The following is a 13,645-nucleotide window of genomic DNA, read 5'->3' as shown; positions in this document are numbered from 1 at the left end:
CACTCCTGACTGTATAATGGAGGGAAGCTCATTGATGAGGCAGTTGAAGTTGGTTGGACCAAGGGCACGATGCTGAAAAACTCATGCAGTGATTTCTTGGGACTGTTTTGATTATCTATTCGAGGTGTTTAAAATGATATATAAATTTGATATTGCAGATAAAGAAAGAGAAATGGTTTTCTCTGGCGGGGAAAACCATTCCAAAGGAACATAATCTTAAAATTAGAGCCAAGCCATTTAGGAGGGAAATCAGGAAGCACTTCTTCAAACAGGGTAATAGAAATATCGAACAAACTTTTTCCCCCTAAAGGCTGGATGCTGAGCCAATTGAAACATTCAAGATTGAGAGCGATAGATTTATGTTGGGTAAGTGTATCAAAGGATGTGGAGCAAAGGCGGGTCACTGGGGTTGAGGTACAGATCAGCCATGATCTAATTGAAGGGTCGAGTGGCTGACTGACCTCCTATCTATGTTCCTATTAACCTCCAACAACCATAGCCATCAAAGCCTATGTGTCAGAGATAGCTCCAGTCACTGGAGGGCTCATTAAATGTGCAAAGCAGAGTTCTATGCTGGTGGTAGGACACCAATTGTAATTTCAGGTACAACCCATTCGTATCAGGTGTTGAGCTCCCTAACCAACATGTCTTCAAGGGACCACTGGAGGTTGTTCACAAAACAGCCTAGGAAATTTTTATTTTTGTGGGGCCAGGAGCATCAAAAGTGGAGGCATATGCTCCTCTGCCACCCTATTTGCTCCTCCTCACCCATGTGTTGTGACTTAACATGGTACTGCCTACTTAAGTTCACTATCTACATCCTTTGGTCTGTGTGTAACCTGTGGTGCTTATGACTGTTGATGAAAGTAATGCAGTGCTCACTTGTTCAGGCCAGTGGCAGACTGTTGTTCCAGGTCTACAAAAACAAGTTGCCGTGCTGGCTCCAAAAGATACCTTCACACAGTTCTTGCATTGCTAAATTCTGTATGTGATGTTTATGATTGAATGTATGCCAGCGACTGATTAAGAAGAGGGGACAAACGTGACAAAAGGAGGAAGATGTGAACCCTGAGCTTTGTGGGTGGGGGTGGGTCATGGTTCTAGTTTCACCCTCCTCTGCTCCCTCATTGTTCTCTTAGCCAGTTATATCTAGGTTGCCTTTCTCAATTTATCGGTTTGCATTTCAGCGCCCTTCTCTAATTTAGGCCTGGTTCCATTATATGCTATCTTGTCCTGCAAGCAACAAAGTAGTCTTGAGGTGTTGTAAGTTTAAGCACGTGCAGTGATTGACATATATCCAACCTGCAGCCTATCCTGTATGTCAGTAAATAAATCCAAATTATGCAGTTAGATTATATTGGAAAGATTTGTAGTTTGAAGTACCTTTGGATTCAGAGTGACAACAGTTTCAGATCTTAGTTGAAGCTTGTATTTGTGCTTTGCTGCAGCTTTACCATGCATGGTTAGAATTCAAAAAGTTGCAAAATTGATTTGCGTTTGGATGAGCCGCAGGAAATGAGCAAAAGGTTTTGAGGGAGCACCTCGTAGAATGCATACTTGGAATTGGATGACGGTCTATTGCTTTAGTTAGTCAGCTGTCTTCAGGTTTGCCATTTACTGATGTATTTGGGTCCCAGATCATCTGGGTGGTGCAGACAGCAATGATCCTGTCAGTTATATCCTGCCAGGCTTGCTGCACCAATCATTTCTATGGCAGATACACTTCAGTGTCAGAGGACAGCTATCGCCCCCTCGCTTCTTGCAACAGCAGTTTTTGCATACTATCATTAAATCTGGTGGTATGCAGGTGAGAAACCTTATTTTACAGAAATTTTTATATGCAAGCTCCTCTCTTCTGTTTCAGGTGAGAATGCTGCAGTTTAAATGGCTGCTGGGCCATTTAAATTCTCCACAGTTGTTGAACTTGTGAAATTCCTCTGTTAGGCAGCAGGTACATAAATACAATGTATGCACATTCCAAATATCTGGAGTAAACAGCCATGCAGGATTAGTGAATTGCAATGCATTTACCCCTGATTTGCCCAGGAAAAGGAATTTTATAATGTCAATGGGGTAAAAGTAGTGTTTCCATAATTACTTCATAAAAACACAAGGCATTCACAATTAATATTGTGCATACATGTTTGCAACAATTATAGACCTATTTAAATATTCAACAATAGATTCTGATGTTTTATATATGAAAGGCAAAGCTTATGGCACTGTACAGTGTAGATTTAAATAAAAAGAAATAAAAGCTGTACAAAGTAGTTTTTCTCATACCATTTGGAATTTTCAAAAATTGATCTCAGTCGCAATACAGCTCTCAAGTATAGGAGCTTAACAATTCCTTTATACACTAAGTTCATCTTCTGTTTGTAATGTTTGGAACAGCTGTGTTCAGGATTGTGTTTAGAAAATTCTTGAAACTTCGTAGCGCTTAAAATTGAATATATTATCTTCAACTTTCATCACTTTGTTCTTTTTTAACGCTGTGCAAAGTTAAATTGTTGATTAGCATTTTGCCTAACTATGTCTCAGTTTCTCTTTGAGAAGCTTCTTCTCTCCTACAGCTGTGTACCCTAACGTTCCTTAATAATGTGTGTGTTTTATTAATCAACATTTTGTGTTCATTGCTGAAGTCTAGACCTGCTTAGGTGACGGCTCTTACAAATGCTGTTTTACTTTACTAATGCTTTCCTTTCTGTTGTTGTATTCTTGTTTTCTCCCTTATGTTTCAACTTTTTGTTTTATTATCTTTATTCAAAAGTTGAGGTGGACAAGTATACTTAACTTCCACTGGTTCCTCCCATCCCTCTTTTACACTAAGGATATTAATAGAGCAGTATATTTATGAGCATAGCTAGGAAAGCAAATTTTGGATATGCTGTAATGCATATTAAATTCTGGGCTGCTTAAACCAGGATAGGCAGAAAGTCATGTTGCTTATTGCTTCGGTTTAATTCTGATAGACTTGTTTTTTTTTTAAGTGTAGACCTTAAATTATGCTTGGGATACTAGTCTGTGTCAACCATGGCTCAGTGGGTAGCACTCTCGCCTCTGAGTCTGAAGATTGTGGGTTCAAGTCTCACTCCTGAGACTTGAGCACTTAAATCTAGGCTGACAATCCAGTGCAGTATCAGGGGAGTGCTGCCCTGTCTCAGGTGTATCGTTCAGATGAAATGTTAAACCGAGGCCCCGTCTGTTCTCTCGGGTGATGTAAAAGATCCCATGGCACTAGTTCTAAGAAGAGCAGGGGAGTTGTCCCCGGAGTCCTGGCTCAATCAGCATCACTTTATATTTTTTTTTTAACGGATTATTTGGTCAATGGCACATTGCTGTTTGTGGGAGCTTGCAGTGCGCAAATTCGCTGCCGCGTTTCCTACATTACAACAGTGACTGTACTTCATTGGCTGTCCTGATGTACTGAAAGGCACTATATAAATGCAAGACTTTCTTTTTCTTTTAGAAATGCTTAATGCATTCACCTGCAGTTTTTTTCATTGCTATTTTAGCAGAAGAGATAACCCATTTAAAATAAAATAGTATAGAAAGTTCAAATGAATGCAGTGTGTTTGTATGCTAGTATCCCACAATTAGTTTTTTTTATTGAAAGGAAATCAGTTGGGAAATTTGCATACTTTTGATGCACAGACCAGTCCTAAAGTAAACTTGGCATTGATATAATAAATGCACATTTGGGTTATATAATTTGAAAATGTCCATATCTCCTCATCTTACAATTGCCACAACAGAAAATACAGAGTCAAAAACTGCTTCACATGGATGGTGTCTAATGGGTTGAACTATTCACAACTATCAGAACCTACTTGTATCTCTGTTTTAAATGGGCAGCCCCTTATTCTAAGATCATGCCCTCTAGTTCGAGTCTCCCCCATCAGTGGAAACATCCTCTCAGCATCCACCTTGTCAAGCCCCCTCATAATCTGATACATTTCGATAAAATCACCTCTCATTCTTCTGAATTTCAATGAGTAGAGGCTCTTCAGAAATTCTTACTCATTAACAAAACTATATAGGTTGACCTTAACAGGATATTCTGACAATTTAAATGGCTTGGAGCTTTTGTAATGTGAACTGGATTGATACAAATAACGGGAACACAACTGCAAATGCTGACTATCCAAAATAAAGACAGAAATGCTGGAAATACAGCCTCTGGTCAGTCAGCATCTGTTAAGAGAAAAAGACAAGTTAATATTTTGGGTGCCTATCCTTCATCAGAACCCCTTTGAGAATACAAGTAGGTTCTGATAGTTGTGAATAGTTCAACCCATTAGACACCATCCATGTGAATCAGTTTTTGACTCTGTATTTTCTGTTGTGGCAATTGTAAGAATTTCTGAAGAGCTTCTACTCATTGGAATTCAGAAGAATGAGAGATGATATTGAAACGTATAAGATTATGAGGGGGCTTGACAAGGTGAATGCAGAGAGGATGTTTCCATTGATGGGGAGACTAGAACTAGAGGGCATGATCTTAGAATAAGTGGCCGCCCATTTTGAGATTCAGAGATGAGGAGGAATTTCTTCTATGAGGGCTGTAACTCCGTGGAATTCGCTGCCTCAGAGAGATGTGGAAGCTGGGACATTGTCTATTTCTGTCTTAAATTTATTCAGTTTCTTAAACGATAAGGGGTTATGGGAAGTGGGCAGAGAAGTGGAGCTGAGTCCATGATCAGATCAGCCATGGTCTTATTGAATGGCGGAGCAGGCTCGAGGGGCTGTATGACCTACTCCTGTTCCTATTCTGTTCTTATGTAACTGCCACCAGTTTGAGGTCCAGTCGGAGGAGAGGCGGAGGGAAGAATATAGATTCAGCAGAGGATTCAAAGGGGATAAAATAGGGGAATAGACTAAAAGGAGAAAGACTAAAAAGAAAATTAAAGTGCAAAACAATGTTTAAACTTGCCTTCATAATCCACTTGAGAAACTGAAATGGTGGTCAAAGGCTCTGACATTTTGCTGAGACAGACTATGAAGATGTTCTCAGATTGGGCGCAAAGCCACCTAGTGGTCAGATTCTGTAATTACATCATGACATGTTTACATCGGCAAATTCTACTTTAAATTAGGAAATACAAAATTATAATGGGGTAGAAGTGAGACAAAAATGTGACAACAGGAACTAAATAGGCAGATAGGAAGTGTGTTCAAGATTTTTAACAACATAGATTTTCTTAATGTTCTCCCAGGGGTTGTGACAAATATCAGGTATTCTATTACTCAAGTCTATCATAATTAGTACCTCAATCTGTGTTTGTGCCAAACAGATCTTTACATGTGAAAACACAATTCAATCACTGGCAGCAGTTTATGTCCTTACATAGTTTATGTCCATATATGTAGTGAAAACTAAAATATGTTTTACATTATTTTATGCATGTATATAAGTTTCTTATAAATAAACAAACACATTACTGTGAATAGAAATATTTAGTCTAAGACACTGTCTTGCTGCTGTTTTTGTATTTTTGTTTAATGTGAATTTTATTTTATGCTTGTGTTCTGTTGAAGTTTCTACACATTTCTTTAGAACCAGCAGCAAGTCTGTATCTGAGCATATCTTTATATTTGTCCAATGTAAACAATTTGGAGTTCACAGTAATGTGTTCCTGCTTGGGCCTCGCAGGAGTGTATCTCGCAGTCAGCAGTGAAAACAAAATTTGAACACCACACTATCAGAGCTAAACAGATCATAGACACTGTGAAAAAAATCATGGACTCCATCAATGTGGTTGCAGCAGAAAAAAGGTAAGAGAAATCTTCAGTGGCTTGATTCACATACAAGGCAACAGTTTGGGGAAGTTGAACCTGTGTAAGCTTTGTAGTTACCTATGGCTTCAAATAGAGATACTGAGGTGATCACTAAGATGTGATTTGATTCTTTTAACAAACTTTAATGTAACTGTACTTAATTGTTACTAGACTTGAATTATACTTGGAATTCTATTGTAAGAATGAAACCCTATTTGTTGAGTTAATTATTGGGGGCAAAATTCAATTCCACAATAAATATATAAATTCCCCAGACAATCCTACCCCCCCCCCCCCCCCCCCCCCACCTACCTCCCTCACCCAGGAAAAATTCAGATAGTATACAGTGAAAATGCACTCTTCCCAGTTGGTCTGAACCAGCATATATCTCTGGGTTCTGGTCGTTACTATGGCCTAGCACAGGAACATCCCTTGGAATAAGAGTATGTTCAAAATTGGACAAGAAAACTGGAATGCTACTGCCAGGACATCACTGTCTCCAGCAGTGGTACTGGCCAACACCTTCGAATACTTCTGGCTGCTGTCTAAGAATAATAGCCTACAACCCAACTGATCCTTGTTGGTGGCCCTGAAAAGGTTTTTAAAAAGGTTTGGCGGTGGGATTTCAATCCCCATCTGGTCCTCCAATCAGCAGGAGCTGGGTGCACCATCTAATTCCTGCTTTGTGGGTTTTACTGTTTGGCTCTCTGGCAGGACGAGACCCAGGAAAATGATGAGGGATGCATTCTAACATCACTCGTGTCAGTTATGCATGATTTATATTCTCCTGCCTGTTTCAAGCTCTCTACCCATTCCTGGGAGAATACCCCAGTGGTGCATGTGAAGCACAAAAAAAGGGTTTGGAGACATAGCATAAAGAGTCTTTGTCTCGTTCTCTGCTTTGTGCCTGGAAAATCAACAGCCCCCAAGCACGAAATAGAGGAAAATTAGCCTCTGCGGCAATAGAGAGCAGCTGGTGATGGTGGGGGGGGGGGACTATTGTATATATGCATGTTTCATATTTTTTTTCCATTGGTTATATTTAATGTATTTATTATCATGCATGCCTTTGTTACCTCAAGATTTGACTCTTCCAATGCTCTCCTGGCCGGCCTCCCAACTTTCACACTACAGAGGCAGAGAGGTTGTTTCCACTGGTCGGGGAGACTAGAACTAGGGGGCACAGCCTCAAAATACGGAGGAGCCAATTTAAAACCGAGTTGAGAAGGAATTTCTTTTCCCAGAGGGTTGTGAATCTGTGGAATTCTCTGCCCAAGGAAGCAGTTGAGGCTAGCTCATTGAATGTATTCAAATCACAGATAGATAGATTTTTAACCAATAAGGGAATTAAGGGTTATGGGGAGTGGGCGGGTAAGTGGAGCTGAGTCCACGGCCAGATCAGCCATGATCTTTTTGAATGGCAGAGCAGGCTCGAGGGGCTAGATGGCCTACTTCTGTTTCTAATTCTTATGTTCTTATAACCTTGTGCTCATCCAAAATTTTGCTGCCTGTATCTTAACTCTCACCATGTTCCATTCACCCATCACCCCTGTGCTCGCTGATCTGGCCATGCCTCAACTTAAAGTTCTCATCCTTGTTTTCAAATCCCTCCATGGCCTCGCCCCTCACTATCTCTGCAACCTCCTCCAGCGCAGAAGCCTTTGAGATCTCTGCGCTCCTCCAATTCTGGCCTCTTGAGCATCCGAATTTTAATCGCTCCACCATTGGCGATCGTGCCTTCAACTGACTTGGCCCTCAGCTCTGGAATTTCCTCCCTAAACCTCTCCGCCTCTCTATCTCTCTTTCTTCCTTGAAGACATTCCTTAAAACCTACCTCATCTGCTCTAATATGTCCTTATGTGGCTCAGTGTTAAATTTTGTTTGAAAATGCTCCTGTAAAGCACCTTGGGACATTTTAATATATTAAAGGCGTGATACAGATTATGCAAGTTGTTATACGTGCAAGATGTTGTATTGTAGATTATGTAGCCAACCCAACTGTATCATACATTCCTTTCCACAGTATAGAAAAAGATATCTTAGAAGAGGCGGTCTTCAGTTATTGACATTGTCTGCATGATGAAAGCTTTTTTCTCAAAAGAATACCACACCATTCTAGTCTTTTGACATGAGACCATATGTACAGTTGAGTAGGGAAGGATTAAGATGCAAAATTAAAGGGACAGTGCCCCTAATTGATTGTGTCCATGGTGGCAGAATATACAGTTTGTATCTGGAGAATGGATATCATGAAGAATGAGGAAAAACCTATTTAATCTAGCATTTTCCAATGTGGGTAGTTTTCAGTAATATATGAAAGAAATGGTATAAATTGAATTAAGTGCACGTATGCACAAAATATAAACATATAAGTAAAACCTGCCCTTTCTGCTCTCAGAGTGTTTTCCTTGGAGGAACGAGAGGACCATCTGGATCGACTGGAGTTTGTGCGAAGTCAACTGAACTTACTAACAGAGGACTGCAAGAGAAACATAAAACTGGTGACGGAAGAAGTAGAAGCTAAGGTGAGAATTTGTAGCCCTCTCTCCAAATAAAAATTGCTTGCCTTTAACAGTTAGCCTCCAGTTTACTGTAGGCCATTACTGAGAGTAAACACAATATAAAATCTGCGTAATATTTCATTTCTCATTTGTAGCACATTGATAAGTCAAGCAAAATGGGGGATGTTAATATTCTTTAAAAGAATTTCATCTGGTGTACGATGACTTTCCCTCCTGGCATTTCTACCCTCGGATGTTTTTCTCTCATTGTCTTTTGGTTACATTCACGCTGCCTTCAACTGAACTCAACAATGCCTGGTTCCTGCTTATGGGCTTAATAATTATTTTCAATTCTCTGCCAATTCCTGATTTTGTGGTAGTTGTGCTAGTTGAGTTATATTCCTTATAAACTGAAGAGGACTGCACAATTTATCGCCATCCCAAAGGAAACGGAGAGAGAGAATGAATTTCCCAGTTCTACAGAATTATAACCCAAGCCTTGCTACTGTGTTTGTTGCTGCTGATGCTTTTGTCTTAGGATAAGGTACCAACATTAGGGAACATGAACCTGAGATCTATTTATCCAGACAATGTATCCGGGTATGTAAATATTCAAGCTTGAGAGAATAGTTAGTGTTCTTATATGGTTCAAGGCCTTGTATTCACAACAAATGGAGTAGGACGATATCACCATTGTAGATGAACTAATGAGAGATACATTCCTGTATGTTGACAAAATGCAGACATGGTACTGATGTGAATCGAACCTTGTCCATTCTGCTTACCTCAAGGAGGAATGGAATGCCACAGCGGATGCCTTCAGCAGAGAATATGTGTGTGAGAGAATCCCTTTGTCGAGGGAAAATCTGGTTCATTTTTGGCAGATTAAAAGTCCTTGGTGACTTTTCAAAACAAAGATTCTGCTACGGGAATTAATTGCCATAACATTGGTTATCCTAGGTTAGAAAATTTATTGTAATGCTGGTTAAAAAAAATGGAGGTGCAGATGAAAGGAAAATGAAGTTATCCTCTAAGAGGAGATTTGAGTTGCCATGGCAACTTTTAGTTCTTGATTCTGTTGCTAGATTTCTTGCTGGAGTCGGTAGGTTTAGGTTCAAGCCTCAGTCCAGAGACTTGATCACATAAATGAGGTTTGACATTCCAGTGCAGGACTGAGGGATGCTTTGTTGGGTCTGCTGCCTTCAGATGAGTCATTTCAGGTGAACATTAAAATACTATGCCACTATGACCAGTCTCCTGGCCAAAATTCTTCTCTCAACCAGGAGCACCAAAAATAGATTAACTAGTCGGTCATCTCATCGCTGTTTGTGGCATTTTACTCTATGTAAAATGGTCACCATGTTTGCTTGCCTATTAGGGACTTCAAAGTATCTCATTGTATAGGAAGTGCTTTGAGACATTGGTTAGATATTATATAAATGCGAGTCTTTTCTTTTTAGCCATTTTGATTTCTAACATGATGAATTTATTCATCATTTTATTTAAATCTTGAACTTACTTTCTTTGATAAATTGCCATATAGAGCACTCTAGGCCCAGGGCATCCATTTGGTAGTATGGCTGAGTGGAACAGCTTAACTATGAAACATTTCTTTGCCATCATTATGGCTACCTTGCTTTAACTCTGAGATTAATTTCCATTCTTAAATGTTTGACAACCACTAAGATGAAACTGTTGATGTCAATGGGGTCAAGTTTCGGCCTGAGTTGCTCCAATTTTTTTTTTAGAACGGAGTATCTTAGAAATTGCAATTCTCGGTATTTAGTTTGCTCCAGTTCTAGTCAGTTAGAACAGTTTCATTTTGGAACAGATTTTTTTTTTCAAAAGGGGGCGTGTCTGGCCACTTACGCCTGTTTTGCAAGTTTAGGCAGTAAAAACTTACTCCAAACTAACTTAGAATGGAGTAAGTGTAGATTTTTGTATGCTCAGAAAAACCTTGCCTACACTTTAGAAATCAGGCGTAGGTTACAAATCAGGCATAGGGAACGGGTGGGGGCGGGGAAGGGAAGTAATTAAATTCTACAAGCATTCAACAGTCTTACTTATACAAATAAAAAGCCATCCTGAATAAAAAATTATAAACAAAACAAATACAAAATATTGAATATTCCTACCTGTGTGAAGCAGTAGTAGCCTTCGAGCTGCGGTGCTTCAGGCAGGCCTTCCATGTAGGAGACAGGGGCGGTGTCAGTGGCTCGACGACAGCCGAAGAAATAGCAAGCAGCCTTCGAGCTGCAAGGGAGGCTGAGTCCATTCGGCCACGGGATAGGGGCGGCGGCAGTGGCTGACGGCAGCCGGAGAAACAGCAAGCAGACTTCGAGCAGCGAAGAAGGCTGAGGTAATTCGGCCACGGGATAGGGGCGCTGGCAGTGGCTCGACGGCAGCCGAAAAACAGGAAGCAGTCTTCGAGATGCGAGGGAGGCTGAGGCCATTCGGCCAGGGGACAGGGTTGCCGTGCAAAGCACCGGGAGGGAGAGCCAGTTTGAAACTTAAATTTGTAATTGCAGTATGGGTGCTGCATTGTCAACACCACGGATTATGCAATGGTTCGCCAGCAATTCACTGCATAGGAGAGAATTGATTAGAGCTCACTGCACCAGGAACGTCATAGTCCGTAGACCTTACCCACGTCGGCAATATCGAGCCAGGCGCTCGTACCTGGACATGAGCGAGGCTGATTGTGTCAAAAGGCTGCGTTTCCGCGGAGAAGTTGTCGTTGAGATCTGTGATATGCTGAGAGCACATTTGCAGCCCAGAAGCAGAACGCCAATTGCCTTGTCTGTTGAACCGAAGGTAACAGCTGCACTTGCCTTTTATGCCTCGGGATCGTTTCAGGCTAGAACTGGAGATGTGTGCGCCATCTTTCAACGTGCAATACATGCCTGCGTTTATCAGGTTACGGCTGCACTGTTTGCGCGGAGGAATGACTTCATCAAGTTCCCAATGACTGCACAAGCGATCCATGAGAGGGCTGTGGGCTTCTTCAGGATTGCTGGCTTCCCAAAGGTACAGGGTTGCAGTGATTGTACCCACATCGCCTTGCGAGCACCTGTGGAGGATTCCGAGCAGTACAGGAATAGAAAAGTTTTCCACTCCATCAATGTGCAGCTCGTGTGTGACGACAAGCAGCGCATCATGTCAGTCGATGCGAGATACACTGGCAGCACCCATGATGTGTTCATCCTACGCGACAGCGTTATATCTGACATGTTTGAGCAGCAGCCAGAGGGGCAGAGCTGGCGACTGGGAGACAAAGAGTACGGCCTGACCAACTGGCTCATGACGCCCCTACGCATGACACAGACGGAAGCTGACCGTCAATACAACATGGCGCACATTGCGACGCGCAGCAACATTGAGAGGACCATTGGCATATTGAAACAGCGTTTCCGATGCCTGGACCATTCCGGAGGTCACTTGCAATACTCTCCTCAGATTGTCGGTCACTTCACTGTTGTGTGCTGCATGCTCCATAACTTAGCCATCATGAGGCAGTAGGATCTGGTAGTGGAACCAGAAGACCCACATGAGGGTCCAGTGCCTGATAGTAATTTGGAAGAGCAGGATGAGGATGATGACGATGATCAGGAAAGCATGCAAGTGCCTGGTGCCGGAGCACGAGGTCGGAGGAGGGCGGTCCATCGTGCTCCTTTAACGATTATTCGAGCCCTGTGCCAGCAGCTCATCCGTGAACGCTTCAATTACTGATGCCTGAGGGCTCCGCGACCACTGTTGCGCATGGACATGTTTATTCTTTGGAGTTGTTCCGACGTTGCATGGTGTTAATGAAAGATGATTCAGTTTTAATGAAAAAATATTTTATTGAAAAGTTAACGTCACTGTAATAAAATATTTGTTGTATCAAACTTTACTTTTTAATATGATTCCTGAAGATCACTTAAACTTTAAGATCACTTTTAAACTTGTAAAGTTACAAAACAATTTCAATGTGAAAAATCTTACACTCTTAAGATCACTTAAACTTCAGGATCACTTTTTAGGTGCAAAATTAAATAAGATACAAATGTGAGAGCATTTACACTATAAGATCACTTAAAAACCATAAGATCACTGTAAAGTTACAAAACTTACAAAACAATTTCAATTTTAAAAACGCTACTACAGCTACATTAAGAACAAGAACAAAAGCAGCAAAGAAAGGCTGCAACCATCTCTCGTCCACATCTCAGTGAATGTTCACTTCTTCATAGGGGTGTCATTTGATTGGGCGGGTTGTGTGCCCTTATTGCAGCAGCTATCTCCATGAGGGCCTGTGCCGTCGATTGCACTCCCTCGGACATTCCCTCCCTAAGTTCCCGTGCCATTACTGCTATTTCTCCCATCAGTACCATCACCTCTTCACCCACTGCACTGACGCTACCGATGAGTGATCGGGTAAGCTCATTGGTCTCCATACCCAATGCCACAACCTGAGCCGCATCTGTTGCACACTGCATCTCAGGAGAGCGTGTCTCCAATCTCCTTCTCCTCTGCCTGGGTCTGCCTCGTGGCACCACTACACTGGGAGACGCGGGCAGGGACGGTGGGACGCTCGGTGTTCCAGACAGCAGTACTAGAGTGAGAGGCGCGGACTGGGACGGTGGGTGAATGGGTGTAAACTGCTCCATTATATCACCAGCACCATTGGGACCCGCAACGTCGGAATCAAAACCATGGAAGGTAGAACCAGAACCTATGCGAGTGGGAGGCGCAGGCTCTGACTGTGGGGCACTAGTTGTAAACTGCTGGATTACACCAGCAGCACCACTGGGACCCGCAACATCGGAATCAAAACCATGGAAGGTGGAACCAGAACCTATGCAAGAGGTTGAAACTCTGATGCCCCTTAATGTGGGCTCATAAACATTAATTTGGAAGGTCTCCCCTGTAGACATTTCAGTCATCGCCGCCAGCATCCAGTCTGGATCGTCCGCATCTGGTTCTACTGGTTCTTGTTCAGGATCTTCAGGGTTGGCATCATCATCATGTTCTGCAAAATATATCAGAACAGTCAAATGTTTAACAGCAAGGGAGGGGGCAGGATGGGTGGCATGAGTACTCTCACACATAGCAGGCCAGGCAGCAGATTGATTTGAAGGGCCACGATGCATTTTCAGGACTTACCCTCTTCCTCGTGTGCGGGCCCAGCTTGTGCTGTACTGATTGCTTTTCTCCATGTACGACTCATCATGGCAGCTACCCTCTGTTCCAAGGGTGTCAGTAGATGCAGATTGTGCGTGCCTCCTCCTGTTCGAGTTGCTTCCCTTTTGTGTTGTGGGCCAATTTGTTCTGCAAAGAGTAAAATATAACTTTTTACAGAGTGCGTCTTTCTGCAGGGTGGGACA

At 42.0% G+C, this 13,645-nt stretch overlaps 1 protein-coding gene across 3 annotated transcripts in view; it reads left to right on the top strand.

The window, feature by feature from the left end:
• LOC139265918 (mitofusin-1-like) overlaps positions 1-13,645 on the top strand; it is a 99,623-nt gene that overhangs the window by 32,752 nt on the left and 53,226 nt on the right. For all 3 annotated transcript variants that reach the window (XM_070883504.1, XM_070883506.1, XM_070883505.1), the window contains exons 10-11: positions 5,654-5,775; positions 8,177-8,303. In XM_070883504.1, the coding sequence (XP_070739605.1) occupies positions 5,654-5,775; positions 8,177-8,303 (249 nt within the window). The remainder of the gene's footprint in view (positions 1-5,653; positions 5,776-8,176; positions 8,304-13,645) is intronic.

The sequence above is a fragment of the Pristiophorus japonicus genome, chromosome 6 (assembly GCF_044704955.1).
Source record: "Pristiophorus japonicus isolate sPriJap1 chromosome 6, sPriJap1.hap1, whole genome shotgun sequence".
NCBI classification, from domain to species: Eukaryota; Metazoa; Chordata; class Chondrichthyes; family Pristiophoridae; genus Pristiophorus; species Pristiophorus japonicus.
Note: the sequence above shows the minus strand (reverse complement) of the source record. Positions and strands in the feature narration are given on the sequence as shown.